The 26,594-nt window shown below is 37.9% G+C and overlaps 1 protein-coding gene across 9 annotated transcripts in view; it reads right to left on the reverse strand.

Annotated features, from left to right (window-relative positions):
- Positions 1–3,354: 3,354 nt before the first annotated feature.
- Positions 3,355–26,594, reverse strand: part of PLEKHA1 (pleckstrin homology domain containing A1) — a 39,383-nt gene continuing 16,143 nt past the window's right edge. For 3 of the 9 annotated variants that reach the window (XM_082310709.1, XM_082310710.1, XM_082310711.1), the window contains exons 3-12: positions 24,142–24,198; positions 22,184–22,229; positions 20,005–20,102; positions 17,694–17,825; positions 15,883–16,026; positions 14,742–14,810; positions 11,458–11,522; positions 10,550–10,613; positions 9,184–9,273; positions 3,355–5,840 (exon numbers count right to left, since the gene is read on the reverse strand). In XM_082310709.1, the coding sequence (XP_082166835.1) occupies positions 5,511–5,840; positions 9,184–9,273; positions 10,550–10,613; positions 11,458–11,522; positions 14,742–14,810; positions 15,883–16,026; positions 17,694–17,825; positions 20,005–20,102; positions 22,184–22,229; positions 24,142–24,198 (1,095 nt within the window). In that variant the 3' untranslated portion in view covers positions 3,355–5,510. Of the gene's footprint in view, positions 5,841–7,967; positions 8,039–9,183; positions 9,274–10,549; positions 10,614–11,457; positions 11,523–14,741; positions 14,811–15,882; positions 16,027–17,693; positions 17,826–20,004; positions 20,103–22,183; positions 22,230–24,141; positions 24,199–26,594 lie in introns of all 9 variants that reach the window. The other 6 variants (XM_082310714.1, XM_082310715.1, XM_082310716.1 and 3 more) reach the window with 4 other exon arrangements.

Raw genomic sequence — 26,594 nt, forward strand, 5'->3', positions numbered from 1 at the left:
GTGCACTTGATCCACTGTGTTATTGATGAAGATATTAAAAAGTACTGGTCCCAGTACAGAACCCAGAGGGACTCCACTTGTCACTGATCTCCATCTTGACATTGAGCCATTGACCACTGCCCTCTGGATGCAACTATCCAACCAATTCTTCATCCACCAAACAGTCCGCCCATCAAATCCATATCCTTCCAATTTAGAGAGAAGGATGTTGTGGGGGACCGTGTCAAAGGCCTTACAGCAGTCCAGATGACATCCATAGCTCTTCCCTTGTTCACTGATGCAGTCACTCCATCACAGAAGGCCACTAGGTTGGTCAGGCAGGACTTGCCCTTGGTGAAGCCATGCTGGCTGTCTCAAATCACCTCCCTGTCCTCCATGTGCCTTAGCACAGCTTCTAGGAGGATCTGTTCCATGCTTTTCCCAGGCACAGAGGTGAGGCTGACGGGTTGGTAGTTCTCAGGGTCCTCCTTTTTACCCTTTTTAAAAATGGCTGCAATATTTCCCTTTTCTGAGTCACCAGGGACTCACCTGACTGCCATGACTTTCCAACTGTCATGGACAGTGGCTTGGCAACTACATCAGCCAATTCCTTCAGGACTCTGGGATGCATCTTGTCGGGTCCCATAGACTTATGTATGTTCAGGTTCCTCAGGTGGTCACGAACCTGATCTCTTCCAGTGGGAGGGACTTTGCTCCCCCAGTCCCTGTCTTGCGGTCCATCCACTCGAGAGGTGTGGGAAGAGAGGCTGCCAGTGAAGACTGAGGCAAAGAAGCTGTTGAGTACCACCACAGCCTTCTCCTCGTCCATCGTTACCATTTTGCCAGCCGTGTTCATCGGAGGGGTACGCTTTCTTTGGCCTTCCCTTTCTGGCTGACATACCTGTAGAAGCCCTTATTATTATTATTTGCATCCCTTGCCAAGTTCAGCTCCAGCTGTGCATTGGCCTTGCTGACCACATCCCTACACAATTGGGCAGCGTCCCTATACTCTTCCCAGGATACCTGTCCCTATTTCCACTGCCTGTGCATTTGCTTCTTGCCCTTTAGTTTGACCAGCAGGTCTCAACTCATCCATGCCAGTCTCTTGCCTTCCTTTCCCGATTTCTTACATCTGGGGATTGAGAGCTCTTGCATTCTATTGAAAGCGTCCTTAAAGACCTGCCAGCTCTGTTCTGCTCCCTTGTCCCTGAGGGCAGTTTCCCAGGGGGTCCTATTGACTAACTCCTTGAAGAGCTGGAAGTTTGCTTTCCTCAAATTCAGGGTCCTGACTTTACTCTTCACCTGACCCGTGTCCCTCAGGACTGCAAACTGCACCAGTCCATGATCACCAGCCCAGGCTGCCTCCAATCTTGACATCACTGATTAGCTCACTTGCGTTGCTCCAGTACCGCATCCCCTCTGTAAGGCTGTCTGTTACCTGGCTTAAGAAGTTATCCTCAATGCACACCAGGAGTCTACTCCTCATCGCCGTGCTACTTTTCCAGTAGATATCGGGGTGGTTGAAGTCCCCCAGCGGGACGAGAGCCTGTGAGCACGAGCACGATGCTTCCTGTAGCTGGAGTAAGACGACTTCGTCAATAGGCTCCCCTTGATCAGGCAGCCTGTAGTAGACACCAACCACAAGGTTCCCTTTGTTGCCTCAGTCTCCAATTCTTACCCATAAGCTTTCAGCCTGCTCATGGCTATTCTTCAGAGACAGCTCTTCATGCTCTATCCATTTCTTGATGTAGAGGGCAACCACTCCACCCCTCCTTCCTCATCTGTCCCTTCCCAACAGCTGGTAGCCGTCGATAGCCACACACCAGTCATGGGATTTATCCCACCAAGTTTCAGTAATGGCAACTAGGTTGTAGCTTTCTAGCAGCACGGGGGCTTCCAGCTCCTCCTGTTTGTTGCCTGTGCTGCGCACAGTGGTGTAGAGGCACTTCAGCTGGGCTGTCGGCCATGTCACCTTCTTAGAGGAACACCCCTTAATTCCTTTGAGGTATTTCACCAGTGTTCCCCTGTTGGCTCCTATTGCCTCAGGAGCCCCTGGCTCATCTCCGTAAGACTTCAAGTGTGCTCCAGTGTACCCAGCAAGTCTCAGAGCAACAGGCTGAGGGCCCTCACTAGCACCCCGACCCTCTAACCTTGGTGCGTGATCCCACAGCTTGTCACGGGCAAGCCTGATATTATCCCCTTCCCCCTTCAAGTCTAGTTTAAAGCTCTGCCAATGAGCCCTGCTAGCAAAGACCCTCTTTCCCTCTTTGAGAAAGGTGAATCCCATCTGATGCCAGCAAGCCTGGTGCTGTGTAGGCCTTCCCATTATCCGAAAACCCAAAATTGTGGCAGTGACACCAGCCACGGAGCCATGTATTAATAGGCTGGGTCCGTCTGTTTAGTATCTCACTTGGTATACCAACGACCATCAACTCCACGCTGCTGCAATCAAGCCGCTTTTGGAACTTCGCGATGTTATGATAAAGCTGCAACTGTCAAGTTTAAATGTAGCTGGGCTAACCAAAGGTACAATTGTATACACATTTCATACCAACTCTGGCCTGTGGTGCAACTGGTTAGAAGGAAAGCTTCAAGACAGTGCAGTGACTCCTCTAGAAGTCGTATGTTACGGAGTAAAATGTTGGAGGCAATAGCATGCATATTTTGACATTAGTGTAACTGCAGATGTGTACATACCTGGAATAATTCACAGTCGGAAGATGTCACGGTCAAACCGGAATTTGGGTAACTGTACAGCGTATATGAAAGATCTTATTCAATTACCGTTCTTTATCTGAAGCTTGCATACTGTTGAGGCAGACCGATTAACTGTGCTGCATTACAAAAGGGAAAAACGGACTCGAGAAATGCGGTCACTCAAGTGTGATCACACTGTCTGCTGTACAGCTAGTGAGGTGCTTCCAGATGTCTCGTAAGTGCCCTTATTTCAGGAAAGCATTTTTGAGAGAGAAACTTTGTTATGCAACAGTATAATGCCAGAAAAATGCAAGTTACTTTTGTTGTGGGCTTTTTTTTCCTCTTTCAGACAGTGCCCGAGTGCTTCCAAATGGTTTACTTGACATTATTATGCATCGTCTCTTCCCTTCTATTGATTAAAAAGAAACCTGATTGACTTCCCTGGCATAACATGTAAAAAAGTCACGGCGGAAACTGAGAACAGTAAAAGAAAAACAGCTCATTCTGTTCGATTTCTTTCTTAGGCTACAGGACCTGATCAGATTTGAAGAATTAAAAAGACATTATAGCTGAATAAGAGAGAATCTGACCTCTTATATGCTAAAAACGAATATATCTGATAAAATAGTTAACATGGTGCGAGGAAACTCAGTCAGATGTTATTTTAAGTTACCCAAACTGATTTATTGACAATTTCAATGTGACATATTTACAGTACTGTTTCTAAAATAATTTAACAATTTTCATAGATTTATAAAAGCACTGATAAATAGGAGACCCTGACAATTACTAACCACAAATATTTCCCTATGCTACTGAACTACAATAGTAGTTCTTTCTTTTTGCTTCCCCTCCTCCTCTAAGTCCCATAATGGAGCTGCTTTACCTCCACCCAATGTGTAAAATTGCCAATACCAAAATATAATAAAATGAACATGCAGTGTGAAAGCTGTACCAGAGAAGCAATTTCAGATGTTAGACTACAGTAAAAATATGTCAATGCAAAGTGTCTTCCACACAGAATGTACTTGTGAAAAAATAAGCTTTTAAAGAGCTATTGTTTTATCTTTATAGAAGTTAAAACCTACAACACTAATTCAGACATTTACAGTAAATTCCAATTCTGTGCTAGTTTTCACATATATGTAAAGAGTCAAAAAAACCTAGTAATTTACAAACACCACTGCCTTAAGACAGTGGTTAGTTAGCTTATGGATAAAAAAAAAAAAGAAGGTGCTGATATAATTTAAGGTTTTGAAATTAGATTGTATCTCATTCTTATCCGACACTAATTATTCTAGCCTTGGATCAACAAATTATTGTGGCAAAGCCATCCATATCTCTCAAGCAGGAAGTCAGTTTGGAAGTTGGAGAGAAGATGGACTTGTATGATATGTATCTTAGGTTACAGTAGACAAAAAAAAAGTATCACAAAGCTCCACAATCCGAATCACAATAAGCAGCAGCATGAGATATTTGTGGGGTTTTGATTAAAGCAAACGTTTTTCAAAACCGATGAAAAGTACACACTCAATCAAATCCAATACTTGAAATGTAAAGGTTCTTCTCATTTGCATCACTGAAGCCCCATAACACAGTGTACGCAAACAACAAATATTCATTTTTTTAAAAACATATATTGCACAGCTAGTGGGTGCAATACCAGAACACTGGTATCCCTAGCATAAGTTTTCTATTTTAAATAGCTGTTTTGAAATATGCTATTCAGAGCAACTCCAAGCCAACGTTCAAGACCAAAAAGAACGGTTTATGTACATAATTAATCCAAAATTGTTTCAACAATGTGAGAAAAAACACAGGCACTTAAGATTATTAGTGCACCAAAAGTTATAGGCCACAATTGCATGACTATGAACAGTTCAGTACCAATAATGACAAAACGAAACGAGGAGGATCCATATAGAAACAAGAACTGTTCACAAAGCACTGCTAAGAAAACCGTTCTCAAAACAGTAATCAAATGATACGTTCAAGACACTTAAGAAAAATAATTGCTGCAAAGCCTAATGTAACACAATATAAACCCTACTTAGTTCAAAAGATCTAAAGTGTCCAAATTCAAAAGTCCAATTTCTCTTCTCCCCCCTCCAAAACACCATTACATGCATTCCATCAAAATCCAAATGTGCAAAAAGTTATAACCCACCTTTAGGAGTGCATCAAAAATAGGCTGACTAGTCAAAACATTATTTTAGTGGAAATTTTACAGCACCATAATTAGAATTTCAAGGGTGTTGAGAATTCTTTTTCTGATAACAAATCAGTTGACGCTGTTGATCCTAAAGAACAGAAGAAACATTTTGTGCATTTCCTGGTATCTGAAAGTCACGGAGAGAAACAATTCTCATCTATGCCTAAAATCTTACTGTAGTTCAAAATGAAATGAATCAATCACATTTGTTGGCAATAAGTTCCCCACAATATAGCATTAGTTGTAAATTTAGTAAATTTGCCAGATTAGGAATGAAAAGTTGCTGGTACCTTGCTTACTTGCAGAAGTACTTTTTTGGTTTTGTCTTTTGTTTTCTTTTCTTCTAAATGGTGCAGTTTGGCCCCTCCCTGGTAAGGGATTTACTATCAGACTTTAAGAAAATGCATAAGGTCCATTTCTGACCCTCAGCTGAAAGGCAATATACAAACACATTATATATAGACGTGTGCACAGAACCACACACATACATATATATATATATATATAGAAATCAGTGTTCCGGTTTTTTGTTCTCATTTCCTATAATTTTCTTTGGTTAAAAGTCCAAAACAAGGAAATTAGAGGACCGAACAAATGGATCATTCTCCAAACACTTCCATCACTACACATCACTAACTGGAAGGCTTGCATCATCCAGATCCACAAGGCCAGGATCCTGTTCCTGAGTGCCATTTTTACTTCGGGGTTCCGAGAGGCCCCGTTCAGTCACTTTGGAAGCTGATTCTCTTGGAGTGACAGCCTGGATCTTGTAGCTCCCTGGCTTGCCCTTGGTAAAAGATTCGTGAAATCCTCGCTTCTCCAAGGCAGGGTATTTGGCGTGAGGGTTTGGGACCAGAGGGCTGCTGTGAGCGGCTGTGGAATGTGAGGCGGCTGGGGCTGGGACGGCAGAACGGAGAGCATGGTTGGGTTCGGAAGAAGACTCGGTATGCTCCTGGAAAAGAAGAGCAGGGGTCAGATGAAGTCACTGACATCATGTTGGAAAGATGCGGTTTCAGATTTCACTCTTGGGGGGGAGGGGGGAAAAAAAAAAAAATCAAGACAGAAAATACACAAAGCGAAGCATCAGCCACAGCAGCAGGAGGCAGGCGCTTTCTCGAGGCAGCGTAGTATTAAATGTGAGCTTACAGCAGGATGTGACAGCAACATCAGTTTCTTCATTTGAGGAAATTAAATTTCTCAAATCAAGCGCAGCAGCTCTTTAGACTTTATAATATAGTCCAGCAAATTGAAGCTTCTCATTTTACTAAGATGTTAAGTAACCTTTTGAAGATACACACTTTAAAGGCCACTGAGAATGACATCTTTCCAAGAGAAAAATGTATTCAAACATATTCATATACATCAGGCACTTATATGCTAAATCCTGAAGTAATGCACGTTTTACTGTTCCCTTTTTTGGGGTACAAATCTCCCCAGTTTGTTCCAGGGACCAAACAAAAACAGTAACTGTTTTGTGCTATCAAGACTGTATAACAATTTCCAAAGTTAATGGACCTAGAAAAGCAACTGATCTTCAGGCTATTCCTTCTGATTATCAAGTTATTTTCTTGTGTTTATTCTTGTTAACTGCCACTCTGTTGACCTTTATGTAACTCTATTAGACTGATACTGTGAAAATCATCTTCCACCATTTACTTACTGACAGAAGCAAGTTCCCAGACTACCTAGGAATGATTTGGATATCTAAAGCATAGGCACAGAGTGCCATTTTAGATGTCCTAGGATATCCTGCCTGACCTACAGCTGTATCTCCAGAACAAAAAATTCCTCGGGTCCTGCATCGTATCTATCAGTTCTGTAAGGATGTCTCAGATACCGAGGGATGTCTAAAAGAGCGCTGGATACAGTGTTAAGTGATATGATCAAAATGATGTGCGACGATGCAGTGAATACTTCACCCTGCATGCATTAGGAGCTGCAGCTGCTGCCACTTCTGCCATCACCAATGTTAGTACATGAACTGAAGACACCTGCAAACCCATCTGTGTACACAAACCAAGTCACTTCTCAAGCACATTTGTTAGCAAAAAACCATCACAGATGTGTGTCCAAGATGCAAAATATACATCCTAAACGAAATACTTCTTTTTTCACCGCAGTTTTCCAAGTTTCTTTTAGAATGCTATGACATGAATTCATAAGTTTACTCATAATGGATTCTGCCAAGTACTACTGTATTTCTTTTCATAAATTAACTAATATTATTGGGTGAAGGAGCTGTGCAACTTTTTTTTGGACTTCAGTTTTGTGTTCAATTTCAGTGAAGTATTTCACATTATTCACATTGCCATATTTCATACCTGACTTGATACTCCACTTAATGAAAAACATTTACTTTAGCAGAACATATGATTCAGTGATTTACCTACTATTATTCTTATAATTAATAATTTTAGTTCGACAAATAGGACAAGATCTCTATAATAAACATTTTGCTAAATTGAACTGAAGGATACTCAGATTTTACTACCCACACTGACGGTAATTTCACAGTTAAAAGGCTATGCTGCTGTATTACTCCTAAGGTGTACTGCTCTGAACAGTGTACCGATTATACACTGTAATGCTTCTACATTTGAACTAATAATTTCATGCAGAGACTTACAAGCCATGCAAATCAGGCTACAATATTACCCTTCCAATTACTAGAGTTACGACGTGCATTTTTTGGGTGCACGCATCTGTATTAGTTTGTGGGTAGCTTAAATTTAATTTTGTTTTTGCGCAGTTTCAAAAAAATGTAAAGTAAAATGGAAATATGAACTCTCATGCAAATTAGTTTTAATACTTTCCTATTAAAATGACATCACATAACTTACATTTAAATACATAGTATGCTTTGAAGTACAAATACATGTTTTTGCCATTTTTAATTTCCAATTATTTTAAAAGTAAGAAAAAACAGTGCAAACCTGTAAGTGAATGATATAATTTATGAGTTAGTTTTCAGTAATGGTAACGACAACAGGTAGCATTATTTTTAGTTTTTTATAGTGCAAATTAGTCTCTAGTCCTAGCCCTCTGTTAAGAAGGCAAGTTTACATGAGAGCCCACATACGTGCTGCATTCACCAGTTCTTGATGTATACCTCTGTATACAAGGATTCGACAGCCTTCTGGCCTGCCGCATCTGGAACACAGTGCAAAGCTAAGATTAGAGTAACCTATACTTGGGGAAAGAAGAGAAGAGAGGGAAAAAGAAGAGTGATGCAGACAGTAATAGCTAGATTGCTCAGCTAGCCCCACGAAATAAAAAGCATACACAAAGGAAAAAGTTATCTGCATATTTTCATTCCCCCCAAACGAAACAAAATTTATGATAGGAAGTTCTATTTAAAAGCATGAAGCGGCTCCCAGCTTCAAAAAATAGAGAGCTTAGATTGAGTTAACAGAAACACAATATCAATGCAAATCTGTAGTCAAAAGCCAGAATTAAATTATTAGATTTCAGATTATGGGGGTAATGATATATTCAGCTTATTACAAAACATTCCGTAGCCAGAAAGTGAAAACCATAGCTTGCAACATCTGAACTGTAAAGTATTCCATTTGTTGAATCTGGACACACTTGGAGACAGCGTGATGCTACAGTAACCTTCGCTAGTCACAAGTTAATGCACTTTGTACTGAACATCTAATGCAGTTTAAATGCACGTAGGTATGAAATGTTAGCATCCACATGGCTTCCCAAATATTAAGATTTCTCACCGTGCCCCAGTTCAGTAGTGCTAGATGGTATTCACACTACGTTTCCACCAGCAAAAAAACTAATTCATGCGAGCAGAGATCTCAGAGAAGTTACTTTAAATTTGAATCTGTACCTGCATATACAATAAATTATCAACAACAGAGAATGACAATTTAGTAGTGAGAATTGTTAAAAACAAATTCGGATATTGTAATTTGATTGCAAAATTCAGCAATTAGCAGAAACACCTCGCAGGAATTAGAAAGTTTCTATTTTACTTCCAAACTAGTAGCAGCAGAGTGACAAAGATCATACTGAACTCAGAAGAATTTTTCTAGGTTAGCACTTGCATTATCTACGTGTTCAAGACAATACAATGCACATAAAGTTACATACATGTAAGACTAAGATAAATGCTCAATTAAAAATGCAAAATATTTTATGCCAGTCTGTACGAAAGTTCATGCAAAGATGCCACGTTACTACAGGACAGGATAGAGGACAGGCAAAAAGGAAAAAACAACTAGACTTTCATGTGCACAAGTGAACAACAAATCACATTTTCTCTGAGGTTCAGAATAACATACGGAAGCCGCTGATCTTCCAGGTCCCCGCTGTGCTACAATGGCCCCAGAAATTGCTTTTATCCAACTGTGCATGTCTTCTGGACTGTCCGCCTGGATCAGACAATATGCGTTATATTTAGCATAATCAGCTCTCAACTTTCCCAGTGTCCTGACCATCTGCATTAAAATGACAGCCTTACCCTACTTTAGTAGTTTGTTATTTAAAGCCACAGGGACTTCCATTTCTTAACCCAGACATTTCTTCAAATCTTACCCTGAATTTACTAATATATATATATATATAAAAAGTTATAACTTTATATATATATAACTATATATAGTTATATAAAATAATAAGGAAGAAATAAGTATTTTTATACTATTTGCATACTCTAGACTCAATTTTTTTTACTTTCAGCAAACAAAAAATTAAAGCACCCGAAGAAATTCTTACAGGAGATCTGTTGACCCTTCTTAGCAGACTTTGGCCAACAACCTAACTTCTGTACTTTTCAGTCACTGTTGCACTTTACTTCTATGAGGTATTTACCAAAGAGTTACAGTAAAATAAAAATCAGTCTCTGTCGGGGGTCAGCTGTACATTTACTTAGAACAACAATCTAACAAAGATGCAATAGATTAACAGCGAATACCAAGGGTGTACATATCTGGGATAAAGACAGCTAAAAAGCTAAAGCTATCTCCTAATTAGGTTGCAACTTTATTAAACTAGCACATCCACCCAGCAAGAAACATCTGCAACATGTCACTTAATTATTTTCAGCTATAGGACAGCTCATAACTCGGCATCTGGCACCACTGCCTGTATTAGACTATACAGGCCTTTCTGATCCTACAAGAGAAACTCAAAAATTATTTCCAGTACTATAAGCATCGCGTTCCCACAGAACTAGGAGAACAAGTCTTTGTGATTTGCATTACATCCAAACATTTAAAAGATAACATGGTAAGGATGCAGCGAATAAAGCGCATATTACCAAATCAGTACTGAAATCTAAACACTGCTGTGCTTTAGTAGATGTTTTAATGTGGAAACCAACTTGAATCTGAGAACTCAATACATAAAAATTCAGTACTTCAAAATAAAACATTTAAAATACTGAGTTGATCCTACAGAATTTGAAGACCTGAATGCCAACAAAATCACATTAGGATTTATTGTTTATTGCTTTCATACACTACCGACATAACAGTTGCTGTTACGTGGAATATTTCTTATATGCATCTTTCTGGGACATAATGAAGATCACATTGCCTCTGAAACCCATGGCATAGTTAAATACAATGTAAAAGCAAAACGGCGCTACTGCTTTGCTTTGACTATGGCAGTCTCCTGGTTTTGCCCAAAGTTTAAAAAAGAAATTACCTGTACATAAAAGGTTCGGGAAGTTGTTACAATTTCAAATAGGTTGTCTCTCATCATTATATCACTGTAAATGAAACACACAAAAATACTTCAACAGTAAGTACAACTTCCTATTTTAAAAAGCCTCTAGGATGTGCAGAGAACCAGACCATTTGTTGTCTGAAGACCTTTGCATTTCTTTATCCCTCTACTGTGTTGTTTTTTTTTTTTTGTAAATACCAAGTAGAAAAAGAAAACCAGCATCTCTTACTCATTTTAGTCCTAAGACTCTTTATCAGTGACATGTGTGCTACTATATATACTTTTAATTGGAACATTCTAAACTATATCATGTTAAGTTTAAAAATATTTCTTGTTCTAGTCAGATTTCTGTAAAATTTCACATTTATATTTCGTTATGTCTTCGCAAAGTATTTGTCCTAAGCAGTGGCCTGCTAAAAAAACCCTACCGCCAAGGCAATTAATTCCTTAGTATATTGCCATTTAGTGGGAGGGAAACAGTAGGAGGAAGAGTGTTCTCATCTAAATTCAGACATTTAACATAAGGTAATGTCCTCCAAAGGTTTAGAGATTCTATAAGCAGAATAGAGACTCCTAAAATTGCCGCCTCAAATCAGACAGCACCCATGCATCTCTAACTCATGACTGCATGATACTGCCGTGTCCCACCCTTGTCCAATGCATTTACATTCTACTGAATGTTGCAAGTTTGAAACACACACTAATGCAGAACCTCAAAACCAGTTTTATGCACAAAACTTAGAGGACAGCAAGTAGTTAAGAGTATCACACATGCATACATCAGCTGAAGTTATTAAAAAGTTCTCCACTGTTTGCAGTAAGCAGTCTAGCCATGACAGAGCAACGTACTACATCCCATGTAACCACATCAGTGCTTCTCTCCTCACCTTTGTTTGCATTCCTGAACTTTATGGACCTCCTTAAGTGGTATAACCCTGAGAGGTTCCTTTTCCTGGAAAAAAAAGGCAAAAACATTTCAGTAGAGTATATCTAACAACTAGGATACAGTTAAAAAGCCAGAGGTCAGGACAGTTGACAGCAGCAGACTTATGGAAATGAGACTTTCAAGGCAGTCACTTATGCAAAAGGTGACGTCAACCAAAATTTAATTTGCTTTTGTAAGTATTAAACCTACCATGGCGCTTGCAACGAAGAGGAGGTGAAATGAAGAAGTAAAAAAAACCCCAAAACATTCATTCACCCTACCATAATGGGGACAACCTCTCCTGTCCCCTTCCCCTAACTAGATCAGAAAATTGAATCTGGCCTCAGGCAGCTTATTTCAGTAAAACCATGATTATGTTCGTTTGCTATGAAATGCTACAATACAACATGCTTTGTTAATGGTACTGCATGACATGACTTTAAATAAGATTAACTGTATCCTATACTCAATACAATGAAAAATAATAGAAAGAAGTCAATCATACCAAAACCAGCAAAAGAGAAAGTATTCTTAAAACATACGAAAATTCTGTTACCATAACAAAAATAAGCGTTACAATTCTGTTAAAGCTTCACACAGCAGGGAAAGTACGTGAGAACATCCAAACAGAAATACTTTCACTTTTGCCATGACAAGGTAATGCCGTACATACTATTATTTTCCTGCGGTTGTTGCAGTAAAACACAAACAAACCACAACTTATTTTACCTCCTAATATGTTTTCTTTAAGCAATGTTACAATGGAGTGCTTCAGTTGGCTTCAGCTTATAGACAAAACAAAAGCTGTCAGCTCTGGAATGACTACTTCCTCTACAATTTCTATTATGTATACCTAAGAGATTTATGCTGTTACAGCAAACAGCAAGTGTCACCCAAGTATAACCATCCTCAGATGCCAGTTTACACTAGATCACTTGGCTCTATAGCAGATCAAATGTACAGAGTTTAAAACTCAATGTTTTCTGTTATTTTGCCACTCTTCCCCCCCTCTCCCCTCCTTGCTCTTCCTAGGTTCACTCATCCATTGAAAACTCTGTTGTAAAGTAATACATCAAATGTGAACTGCAAGATCATCCCTGGCATACAGACACCTGTTGCAGGGAACAGCTCGCCTCAGAAATTATAATTTTCCAAGTCTGATATTGCCTGTATTCCACTATGCTCCAGCTGAAGACTGGCATGAGCTCTTCCTCAAACTGAAAAGAGGAGATCATTTAGGGACAGGGGGAGACGACACCAAGCAGCCACAAGAAAAAAATCCCCAGAATCTACAAGTTTTTCAATTAAACAAACAAACAAACAAAAACCCCTCAACATTTTTTTACATTTTTGAGAACAGCGAACTCAGATATATATTTCTACAGATGCAAAACAACAGCACCTCAAGATATCCAGTGAGAGTCACTGGAAGTACTGGTGAGCAGGCTGGCTGTCAAGACAAGCTAACTTCAAGAGAGAGCCATACTTGACTGCAGACTGCAGCTATTGGGAACTGAAGTCCAACAGAAAGAGTTTTTCCAGAATTAGAAGTCTGATGCCACACTAGCTGAATACGACCTCCATGCCATAGCCTTCTTAACCACAAAGGCATGACAAACAATCGCTATTGAACTTTTTTCCTCTCTTTCCACTACTCTCATTAGGAACAGGAGATTATTAGGGAAATGGAGATCCCACACATTGCTGAAAGAAATCATTCACCACTTGAAATCTTCAGAAAAGAGCACTTTACCCTTTTTGTGTTTGTAGGAGAAAAACAAAAGTCTGATGGACATATTGGTTAAGTTGTTGCAGGTATTTTCTTCTTGGTGGGCTGCTCTCTGTGAAAGTTTTGCTTTTTCCAGTACAGATTAAATGTCTCTCCAACATGTATGTTGCAGACAAGGGAGATCCTAATTGTTTAAAAAACTATAAGAAACGTGACTCTCATAATTAGGTTCCATGACCATGGAATTCTTTGATTAACCACTGCAGTCCAATAAAAGGACACTATATTCTCCATCTATTCAGCACTTACTTCCCTGAAAAGAGAGATGACTCTCTTAAAAAGGAAAAAAAACCTAATTTCAGTAAAAATTGTTAAGCAAGATCTGCTTCCCTGTTGTCTGACAGCTGGTGAGTCCAGTACCTTCTTCAAACCGCAGCAAGGGGATAGAGGACACTACAAGATTTTATATTGTTCAAAATAGTTAAACTGGAAAGGAGCATGATGAAACACTAAACGCGTATGCATTTCTACCATCTTTCTAGTATACTCTCACATAGTACAATTCTTCACTGAGTTAGAATTTGCTTGTGAGCAGCATGCACTCAGATTTTTTTTTTTTTTTTAAATAAAAATAGTGGGTTTATTATAGGCAATGAGTCAGAATTGTGTTATGCTGACAGTTTAACAAAGACAACGATGCAAGATCAAACTCCTGCTATTAAACTCCTGCTCATTTAAAGTAAAGCAAAAGTTCTCTTCAGGAACCGCCTGAAATTTGGGTTCTTGACATTTTACATCTTACAGTTGGCCTGTAAACTCAATTTTCCTTAATTTATAATACTCTACAATTCAGACTTCGTTCCTTAGGTACAGATTTTCTCATGTTTAGTAAGCCTGGGGCTCCTTTTTGGGGAAAACAGACTGTCTCTGGTACCAGCCACTTCATTTTTAAATGAAGCCTGAAGGCACTTAACATTTGGTCAAAATTGGTCAAAAGGTTGAAGAGCGATGAGTGGGCATGAAAGATCATGAAACCAAAACAAACTCTGTAAGTGTTGCTTCTGAACAGTAAAGTTCTCTGCCTGTCTTGGCTGCTGGCGAAACAAGTCTGTGGGAAAGATCCCATCATTTGTATGATAAAACACCCTATAATTCTAACTTTTAATTAAGAATGGCAAGATTACAGTTTTGTCTCTCCACATAATGATCATCTGTTTCAAGAACACAATTAATTATGTGAGTACAAAGTGACATAAGATACTAATACAAGATTCAGGGTGATTGTAGAATATATCTTATTACTGTTCCTCAGTGCCCTACAGACAGGTTCCCAAACAGATTGAAGTCCAAGTTAACCACCACCCTATTAATTTTTTGTTCTTCCTGATCATGAGAAGTTATTACAGAAGAGAGTTAAGAGTTGCGGGAGCAGCACAGCACATTTTTCAAATACAAGCGTATTTGTTCAGGTTTTCTTGCAACTATCACTGGAAAGTCACACACATTTGGAAACTTACCAGTTCAGACTTGAAATATCCTATTGTGTTTTCATCTAACTGAAAGTATCTTCTCTTCCAGTTCTTCATCTGTTACAGGAAAATAAATATTTATGTATTTTATAAATAAAATAGAAATACACTTACATGTTACATATTATTCATATATATTTATTTACTTTTATAATTCTACTTTATATTTATAATATATGATATTCTATAATTCATATTTCTTTATAATTATTAACCTATAATATTTAGAATTTATACATTATATTTATTTACATATTATATATAATATATATATTTATATATTATATATATTTGTTTATATGTGTGCTGTATATAAAGTGCCCCCAAAATAATTCTGCAACTCTGCCCAATTAATTTTTTTTTTTTTTTTTTGAAGACTGCAAAAATTAAAAATTCTGGAAGCTATTATTTTCTATTATAAGAATTTTTCAACAAATCTCCACTGAAAGTGTAGCAACTCAGCAACATAAATACGCTGTAAAAAATGTTAAAAGACAGTACACTAAAAGTTTCTAGTTTATTTTTAACTAAAAAAGGAATATTACAAAAAGAAGCTTCATAATCCAAGATAAAATGAGTCTGAGAACTCACGAAGCATGCATATCTTGCTTAATCTGAACTATTTGTTCCTTCTTTTAGCAAGGCATTAGGTGAGTAGTTCCACTTGTGTTAATCAGTCTGATAAGTTGTACAGTTCTTCCTCTGAACTGAAAAATTAGCTTTTTCTAAACATTTTAGTGATTTAAAAAGCATGCAGACATTGAACTTCTGCCTTAATTTAGATGCTTCTAGTAAGTGAAATAAGGATCTCTACATAACTGTAGAACAGAAGAATTCCTAGCTGCATGCACTAAATATGTGACAGTCTCTGCGCGCACAACTTTTCCTCTCCAAAACATCTCCAACAACATAACACTGAAGAAAGTCATGAAAAGAAGTAATATAGACATAAATTACATGCTACTGGAGGGTAAGTTTTATCTTTAGCCATCCTTAATATTGTTAGTAGTGCTAAAGTTCCTGGTAATTGTGTCGTCTTTTTTTTTTTTTTTTTCAAATCATCTACTTGATAAATACAACTACCACCATTGTTCTTCATTAATGAAACACACTGATCCCAAATACTTACCACTGCTCCTTGTTTTACACAGTAGCCAGCTTTGATAATAGCATTATCTGGGGGATGCTTAGCAGTAAAATAAGGAAAGTGACTTTGTGACCGTTTCAAATAATTCCTATCAGCCCCTTCACTGCACTCACTGGTTTCTTCTTTCTAGAAAAAAGCAGAAAAGTTCAGAATACTCTCATGTTTTTCTAAAGGTCAAAGAAGAACTATGCTAGTGATAATAGGAAATAATTGTATCATCCCATGCTCGTAAATCCCATTTCCAATTTGATTGAAAGGATAAAATATTTCAACTGATTTCTAGAGACAACTAATGAGACCCTCCCAGGGCTCTGGTTGAGTACTTGCAAGCTCCATTTAGAAATTAAACTAAGAAAGTGCCGAGTACCCTCAAACAATATTGACGGACACTCAGTGAAGAATGTTACAGACCTGGAAACAAGATGCATGTATTTAGGGCAAACTCATAACATGACTTTAAGGGCAAAACGCTAGAGGTGGCTACAGCAAAGAACAAGCTATTTCTAGGACCATAAGACGCGTCAGAATTCACCAACTTTTTAAATGCAATTCAGGTGTATATATGTCGTTTACGTGACATTAATCCAATCTGTAACTATTTTCAGCTCAGGAAACTTCCAGAAACAGACACAGGTCTATCTTTAACACTGCATAAATTCTTTTTCCATCAGCTTGTGCAGCCGCTCAAACTCAGGAAAGTTTCTTGCATCCATGCCATCTTTTGCAAAGGAGTACTTTATGTTTTATTACCCACTGAAAGAACTCCTTCCCTTCGTGTCACCTGGTTACACCATTAGCTTTATTTAAAAGCCCATAGTTCTCGTACTGGAAAAGACAGTTTACACCTTCCACTCCTGCCAATTGTGATTTTGTAGAGCTCTTACATCCTCCTTTAGTTACTTCTTTTGCACACAGAAGAGTACTAGCCTACTCAATTGTTCCTCATATGGAGATCATTCCACATGGACCAATCGTCCTTGAAATCTTTCTCCGAACCTTTCCGGTTCTAGTTTATAAGATGAGAACAAAACTGGACACAGTAATCAAGGTCTGGTCAGAGACAGGATTTATACAGCAACAAAGATGTTTTCTCTTTTGCTCCTTATTCTTTTTCCTCCACTGTTTTTTTTTTTTTTTTTAGTGGGTTTTTTCCCGCACTGTTACTGAACACTAAGATGATGTTTTCATCGTGTGACTGTAACTCTTACCTCTCACTCAAGTGGAAATGGTTATTTCACAATCTAGTATTTTCTATAAAAGCTAGGATTGCTTTTCCCAGAATCCCTCACCTCGCATTCATTTTCACTGAATTTCACTTGCTATCTTATTTGTCCGCACATGCCATTTCAGAAGGCCGTTCTGCAATAGTTTAATCTGCTGTCATCCTTACTACCTCTAACAACGCAGTGTATACCTAATCAGCTAACTTAATCACTTCCTTTTTTGCCTGCTTTTCCTGGCAGTTAAAAAGACAGAACTTTGGATTGTCAACACCAACAATTCATCTCACACACACAAAAAGATGTTTTCAGCATACTAAATGATATCTGTGAGCAAAAAATCAATACTCAAGTAATTCTTTAGTCTCTTGTATAATTCTCTAATCTTGTATAAAGGGAACAAAATACTAAAAAAACCCCAGTCAGCATCAATAAAAGGTGCACATCAAAGTATAAGTCCTCTGCGCAAGGCGAGAAGCTGACAGCTGTATCATGATACATAACCTATTCTCACCTGTCAAACAACAAAGCTTCCTCTGTCAAATAATAGCCCACTTGTTTTCAGGGTATTACCTGGGTGGGTGTAATGATAGGAACACCGCCAACAATTTCTGTCCTGTAAGAGACTTGCTTCTTTCCACCTGGGCTTTCAGCTTGACGATTTGCATTATCCATTTGACAGAGAGGATCAGACTGCTTTGGTACCTGAAAGTGGAATATGATAATTAACATAGAAGTTTTACGAAGACCTAAAAAAGGCCTAATCATTACTCAAAAATTTTTAATTTGTCTTCAGCAGGATTTAACAATGTTCTCTAACTGGAAAAGGCTAGAAATAGCTTACATGAAAATTTGTTACAATGGCTATGCTTTAGTTCCCGGAAGAAAACTGGTACCAATAAAGACATTTCACCAGGTGTCCTGAAATCTAAAAATCAATTCCCAGTTTTGCCATGCTGGGATGCTTGGCATGAAGACTGTATGTACTGCCTCCACAAATCCTACATATATTGCTAAATTCTGTCCAAAATGACCTTAACTACCTATTTCTAACTGCCATTAAGTATGAGACAATCCTCTCAAATGTGGAACTAAAGCAATCAAAACAGCACAGGAATTTAATTTCCCCAATAAGTGTTTTGATCTTAAATGTTTACTCAAATTTCTGAGTTTGTGCAAGAAGTAAACATCTGTAACCTAAGAAATGCACTGACTGGCTACCTACGACATTTTCATTTATAATCTCCTTTCACCCCTAATATTAATATAGTAAATTTGAAGTGACTTCAACACGAAGAGATCAAGAGTCTCACACTAAAAGATCTTAGCCAGCAACCTACTGGCTATTTACATAGGACATCCAAATTCCTTCAGAAAGGACATGCAAATTCTCTTTACACAGTGAATTACCGTGCAAGACTGCGGCACATTCAAAACTTGAAATTGAACTGATCTAGACAAAAACCAAAGCTACTTCATAGTCTGCTGTGACTCTCAGTTCCTATGCCCAGGACTGCTTATTTTACCAAAAAAAATAAAACAAACCCCATCCTGCAAAGAAGTGCAAAGAGTCCCAAGAGCCCAAATGTCAGCCTAGGAGGGCTCCCCCCGGCCAGGCGAAGGTGGCACTCAGCAGCTTGCTCAGCTGTGGCGTCAGGCTCATTCTCTCATTCGCCTTGCACAGGGCCCAGCTCTGCTGGCCCAGGTAAAAGGTGACTCCATTCACATTACAATCTACAGCAAGTAATGCTCATCTGAAAATTAATAATTGAATGACCTTAATTATTTGATTAAATATTTGATTAAATTTGATTATTTGATTAAATAATTGGCCATACTAATGGCCAATCACTACTCTGAACAGATTAACAGTTCAAAGGCTTGTTCCTTCAAAGGCAAAAAATAATAATGATTTCACCAGCTATTTAGAATGCAAGTTAAACATCTGATAAACAGCTTTCAGACTAAATTCTCATTTGATGCGATTTATTCTTTATTCACTCTATTTCTTGAACTGGAAACAATTCAAGCCTGGTTGTGGTGTGTCCTCCTTATGAAAAATCCAAGTGAGAAGGCTTTGTGTTCCTGTTTTTTTTAATTTATTATTAGTAGTAATGTTTTTATAACGCCAAAGAAAGGGCTGCATCATTAAAACAATGCAAACAACTCATGGAAACATCCTTAGATAACCTAAAAATGAGAAAGTTACTGACAACAAATATGAATGTGTGCACCCACGGTCAGAATCCCTTCTTTGTAAGGGTATGCTCTCAAAACAGTTCATGTCATCACTTCCCCGAAACTGGAGAGAAAACAAAACCAGAACTTCTGCCTCCTGAAAAGACCGAGGTAATACATGGGTTTTCCTATCATGTGATAACAAGCTGTCCTGGTACAAACCAGAAAAGTAATTTAACACTTATCAGAAGAAGGCACGTTTCTTTGCATGGATGTTACTTGAAATCAGGAGAGCGCCTTTGGAACATGGCATGATGTGTTTGCTCATTATTTTAGTGATACTTTTAAGAAATACGAACTTTTGACACCAGGCCAAATGCATGTGTATCTTCTCATTGCTTGCAAGTGTCTTCTGGATATTTCAATTAATATTAAATGTGTATGGTTAATTTTAAATTATTAGAAACCATCATATGCTGTAATGAAAAAGATAATCACATTTTTGTCCAATTTTTAAAGCAAAAACAAACTCAAGTTTAGGGGGAGTACTGTACAGTTTCTCCAAGTCTTGGAAAGCCAAGCCAAGACTTGACTGTAGAGATAAAAAGACTACTCTAGCATAAAAACTGGAGCCAAAGGTTACATTTAAGCACCTTGAGACAGTAATCATTTGAAAGCATTGCTAAATATCAACTAAACCACTTACTGTGATTTTGGTAGCTTTGTTCAGAACATTTACCCATTCAACTAGGTCCTGCTGATCATTGGCTTGTAGAAAGTATTTTCTCATCCCTGCATTCATAACTGTTAAAAACCATTATGAGAGGTTAAACATACTGAAATTTAAGAGCGAACTTAACACCATCATAAAAAGATTTGATCTCGGATGGAAAATCCAGTTGAAGTATTTAAGCTCTCTGCTGCATTTCTTTTTGGAAAGTCATCTTAAGATACATACATCCACTTGACAGGCTTGCTTTATTCTAAAAAAACCAAAACCCTATTTTTCTTTTCTTTTTTTAAGCTCTCCACTTAAATGGCACCATACAGAATGTTAAATGATTTTTATTACATAGAAATAAAGCCTTGAATTTTACCAGAATTTTCTACAGCTCCATTTCCCTTTTCTCAGTTTCCCTAAGCAACAAAATTTTATACGTGGGGCCTTCTACAGTTTCTCCTTTTAATCCTCTGACCAGTATCTGTTGTCCTTTGCAACAAACTCATTAACATGACTATGATCACTGATTTTTTTTTTTTTTTTTAATTTGTGGAAAAAAATCAGTATTGATTACTAACTATATGATACTCAGGACCAAACAACTTTAAAATAGCCAGAACATAAAACTTTATTTTACTTTAGTGACTTGGCAGAGAAAGCATATCTTTAGTAAGCTTATATATCTACTTGGCAACAGCTAGCATACCTTTATCCAAAAAGGACAAACATATTTCTGTGTAACAATAAAAAAAAAAGGTCACAGCTAGTTTTCTCAGAAATTCTAACAACTTATCTTGAAATTAGTTTTAAGGTGAACAGTGACAAAAATCTTCCCAGAATTTTGAAGCACCTCAGCTAAAGTCTGAACAGATTTCACTGCTCTACCGATAGCATAACAGTTCTTCAGGTCATTGCTAACAGCAAACACATGCCAGAAACAGATACTTTTTACTCTTCTATCATCTTTCTCTCCAAAGTGGATGGTTTGAAGCAAACATTATTAGATGCAAACATAAATTGAAAATACAGAACTGTATAATGAGTTGACTGAACCAACAACTCCAGGTATTTAAATAAAAAGACAATAAATGCAAATTTTTCCTCTAAAAAGTATCAAAAATGCTTTCATAAATCAGAAATATTAAAAGCTTTCAGCCAGCACCCTAGATCATTAAGGCTTTTTAGAGCTGGCCCACTGACAAGAGCAACTTTACACTTGATGAAGAAAACACCTCTAGACATGCATGTGCAGAGGAATCTGTAGATGGCACTGAATTGACGTGCCAGATACCAGTCTAGAATCTCCGGAGCCTTACACACAGGGGTGATTTACCAAGCGTTTCATGAGCTCCAACACAGAGATGACACAAGTCTGGTGGAGCTGCCTTCCCTGGGCCTGTACAACACTGCACATGGCAAAGGACACCTTAACTCATGGTCATAAAACCTTCAGGCATTTTCAGTACCTTATCTGAGCCAAAACGCTTACATGAATGCAGCATAAAGAATGGTTATTCATAAACAGAGCAGAGGCTGATTCCAGTCTCTACTCATATTTTTGTGAATACCAATTGCTTGTCAAAACAATCTGGAATTATGGTAAATTCCGGACAAATTACTTATAAGAAAAATCTAAAAAAAGACCATAAGGGGCTTTTATGATTAAAGCTTTACTCGAGTTTAAACAAGTTTAAGTATCAATAAACCTAGAAGGTACCCCAAGCAAATTCTTTTGTCTTCGGTGCAGCAACAGAGGCTGAAATTTAACAAAAGAGCATTGGCTGACAGCATTTTTAGATCAATTAAATCAACTCTTTTATCAGTAATACAGATTAAAATAGTTAAATTACTTGTCTTCATAGCTGACAGGCATGCCATGTTTCTGAAAACACCCATCATTTTTGATTAGCTTATTAATGCCTCAAAAATTTCAAACATCTGAAAACCAGCTCTCACCTACTCCTCATTGAGCTGCAGTATGAAAAGCCACAAAACCACCTTATGACGAAGCCAACATTTCCCTCATACTAAAGAAACAGTCAATACAAACTGTTTTTAAAAAATACACTACCAGCTGTTCTGCAATTCTGTTGCTAGATACATTATCTTTGTTTCAAATTTCTGAAGAATGTACTTGACACACATGCCATATGCAAGAACTTACCAAAACAGAATTCTGCCTTTGGCCTGAGCTTAGTTGCATCGCTAACCTAGTAGGGAAATTAAGATTATAAATATCACTGTGCATACAAAATATACATCAGATATCACAATTTTTTTTTTCCTCTTTCAAGTGGCTAAATTTGAAAATTAGCAGCATAGCAAGCTTGTTAGGTAGAAAGACATATAGATATAACAAAAAAATACTATATAAAATTCAGTTCACAATGTGCAACCGATAGTAAGACGACAGCTTAAGCCATATGTTTCTATTCCTTAAGTTTAAGGATTCATTACCAGACAAGTGTTGAAATCTGAAAACATAACACTTCTACTTGCATTTTGAAGTTCTGCATCTCAACTGAACAAAAAATTCAAGGGCATTTCATACTGTCAAGGATATTGGTTATATTTTGGTTCATTAACATAAAAAGAATAATAGCTACTTTTCTTCAGGAGTCTCTAAAATGTTGCAGCGCTGGGGGAGGAGAGAAGCGGGTGTCCTGTTTTGAGGGAGACATTGACATTTTTACATTATAGAGCACTTCTATCAAGAGTGCGGGAGAAGGCAAAGCAGTCTTACATCAAAACCTTTTTTTGGCCAGAAACAAAAACCATGTACTACGTAACTAGAAGAACTATGGAAAGTTACACAGAGCATCTGCATAGGAGGCACGCTTGAGCTGCCTTCAAAGGTGCACACCGGTGCAAAGGCACAGGTGACCACCCCTGCTCCCATTAAATGTGAGATACAAGATTTCAGATTTCTTAAGATGACAACTGTGAGGCCTAGAGCAGAGTAAGCATAGAAGGAGGAAACCAGGAAGGACATAGAATCATAGAATTGTTAAGGTTGGAAAAGACCCTTAAGATCGAGTCCAACCGTTAACCCAGCACTGCCAAGTCCATCTATACCATGTCCTCGAGCACCACATCTATCCGTTCTTTAAATATCTCCAGGGATGGAGGCTCAACCACTTCCCTGGGCAGCCTGTGCCAGTGCCTGACTACCCTTTCGGTGAAGAAGTTTTTCCTAATATCCAACCTAAACCTGCCCTGGCGCAGCTTGAGGCCGTTTCCTCTCATCCTATCGCTTGTTACTGGGGAGAAGAGACCGACCCCCACCTTGCTACAACCTCCTTTCAGGGAATTGTAGAGAGCAATAAGGTCTCCCCTCAGCCTCCTCTTCTCCAAACTAAACCACCCCAGCTCCCTCAGCCGCTCCTCATAGGACTTGTGCTCTAGACCCTATAGACATAAGCAGCTCTCCACAGACATTTCTATACTCCTGATATAAGCAGCAGCAATGATACTTTTTTACAAGAATAAAAAAAAACAGAACAAGGAAGGTGGAAAGATGCAGTATCACACCATGAAAAGCAAAGGAAGAATGAGAAATGAGCAGAAAGACAAGAGAAAGTAAATTGTTTTTCTCCAGTTATTTGTTCATGCATTATCTGCTACAAATTTAACCATGGAGACTTTCTTACTTCAGTTTTCTTTCAGACATATTTGGAAGTGAGTGTATACAGAGTGTAATGAACTAAGTATTTTCCAGAAATTTTTCTGTTCCACCTGTTAAAGATCATTATTACTTGCAGACTATCACACCCAAAGACTTATCTTCCACTTCATAAATGGTCTGTCTTTTCTCCAAGACTAATTGGAATTAAAATACTCATAAAGAACTGGAACACACAGTTCATAAATATTATTTGAATTATATTAATATTAATTATTTGAAATCACAAAACAAACCTAGACAACACAGTAATTAGTCTGTTCTTATTTTAACCTGATACTATTGACACTTCTCTAAAATTCAGGAGTAGCACACAAGCAAAAAGCTTCCCATGCACTACATAAGAGGCTTTTAAAATTGTCTAAAGTTGAGGCCTTCAGAAGCGGCCCTTGGTAGCTATCACCAAAATTTAGCAACAAGTGTCTTACATATTATCTTACCTTTGAAATATAGGTAAGTTTAATGACTCCAACAGGTGGAGATCCAGAGGGAAGATTCTGAAACAAATCATATATTACAAAGTGAAACTAGTTTATTCTCGTATCACAGTCAGTGTTTACGTATAAAAAGCAAATAATTCAATTCCACAAACAAAAAGAAAATCCTACGTGTTTTTATAGACAATACACAATGTATACTTGAAACAGGATCTAAACTACTTGTTTATTATACACACATCTGTTAACCAACTAAAAACAGAAAGACTGCTAGAAACAATACAAATAGTAATTGTTTCAGAGGTTTATGTATTTTACTAGAGGAAAAAGGATTCTTGCAGGTCTGCATCCAGGAAATCCGGAAAGAGTACTTTTTCCTTAACAGATGTTGGTGCCCTATGCATTTTGACCAGGGCAGGCGGAAGGGACAAGAAGTGACATTCATCTATTACGTCAGATACTTCAAAGGCCGTCCCATGTATTTTCCAAAATGGGTTGAAAAAAAAAAATCAGTTTTAACATTTAATATTAAAGTCATTGCAGGGAAAGACCATGATACTTCCTGAAGTTGCAGTTAAGCCTAAGTATACATACAATCCAAAAAGGAGCTGTCCGTTTTACTCCTTGCTTAGCACAGTCTTAGCATTTACATTACTATTCACAATCAGCTAGTAGCCTAGAAATACAACAGTTAAAGAACTGAGCATCACAAACCATGGTTAACCTTTTTATTAACTGTTTCTTATGAAACAGTCTTCCTGATTTCATTCCTTTAAACAGAGCATTGTTTTCCATACACTTTTTTCCATTACAGTTTTTACTTTCAAACTGGCCCTTTACGTTACAATATCATTCTTCCCACTACAGGCCTCCCTGGGGGCCACAAGAACGGTACTGCATCTGCTCGCTGATCCTTTCCCCAGCTAAAGTGCTCTTCATTACTCCGTTGTGCCTTATGAGCTTCGACATTGCAAAGGGGAGCCTAATGCCACCCACAGAGTCAGAAAGACAGACAAATAATTGGTTTATACTCCGTTCATATTTCAAAGGTAAGAAGTAGGTTAGGTTTACTATAGACTGGTAACACTGAAATTTAAAAAAAATCTTCCCATTCTGCCCAAATAAATAAATTTAAGTTTTACTTTATTAGAATGATTTTCATCCAAGCATACACCAGTTTTATAATCTTTTTATCAGGATAATAATGTGTGGTTAACGGTGGACTTAAAAACATTATTTCTTTGAACAGCTGCACTGATTTTCACAGACACAAATAGAGCACTTCTGTCAGCAACAAAGGGCCCGGTGAAGTTCTGCACACACCGTAGGCTCATCCTATAGGAAGAGTTTCATCGCTTCAAGGATTAAGAACGGTCTCCACACAGTGGCTCTATAAACGCTCTGTAGTTCTTCAAAACTAAAGCAGCAGTGGAAGAAAATCAAGAAGCTTCAGCTTGCCCCTTGCAAGGCACCCTTTCATTTGTGCATGAACTCTAACATTAAAAAAAAAGATAAAGTTTTTAGCTTAGGCTTTCTGAAGAGTTATGCACTGTGAATATCATTAGTCTCGAAACTTCCGATGAACTGCAATTTCTATGGCATTTCAAGGTTCTGCCCACATGTCCTGGTTATATCACAGGAGAAACTGAGGAAAAGAACTGCTTCATATCACTCCTTGAGATCAAACGTTTGAAGTCTCTTATTTCCAGAAATTATTTCTTCTTTCTCCTCAGTAAGAACTTCTGAATGCTTCAGTCACAAGTCACATTCCTTGAACTACACATTGTTTAATTATTTTTTTTCGTTGGTTCCTTTGAACAGTAGACTTCTACTGCATTTTAACTGTAGTCTTCCTGGCAGAACGGTACATGAATATTCTTCTGGCTGACAGTTGTCAGCTGACCTAGATCCTACGCTTTCACTGCCTCTGCACCCAAACCCAAAGCAATTATCTATCTGTTCTCCCCTATACTAGAAAACTGATGCCTGCACACTGTCAAAGTAGCTTTTATATAAAGGATGCTCTCCATCATGACGGATACAAGCTTCTCGCATTCACATACCATTCGTGCTGTATTGAAACTGCAAGCATCATTAGAAATTGCTTTTCAGTGACTGATTCAGTTGAAGTAACATAAAACTGCTAACTGACCCATGCAATGCAAGGAAAACTCCATACTTCCACACAGGCTTAAAGGTGAATTAAAAAGAGCTGAAATAATGAAGCTAGTATGTGGTTCAGCTCATCTGGTTATATTATATAGCACTATCTAGGGCCTGCGAGAACCTGCAATGCACGTTCAAGACACTTGATAGAAAACAAAATAAATATAGCACATCATGATTCAAAACAGATAACTGATTTACTACGGTATTAAATTCAGATTCCTATCTGATCCGCAGTTCTCCTGTCGGCAATTCACTGATGCTGGAGTCGTTTTTAATGTTTTACTGCA

This window comes from Platalea leucorodia, assembly GCF_965183815.1.
Source record: "Platalea leucorodia genome assembly, chromosome: 4".
In the NCBI taxonomy this organism is placed as follows: domain Eukaryota; kingdom Metazoa; phylum Chordata; class Aves; order Pelecaniformes; family Threskiornithidae; genus Platalea; species Platalea leucorodia.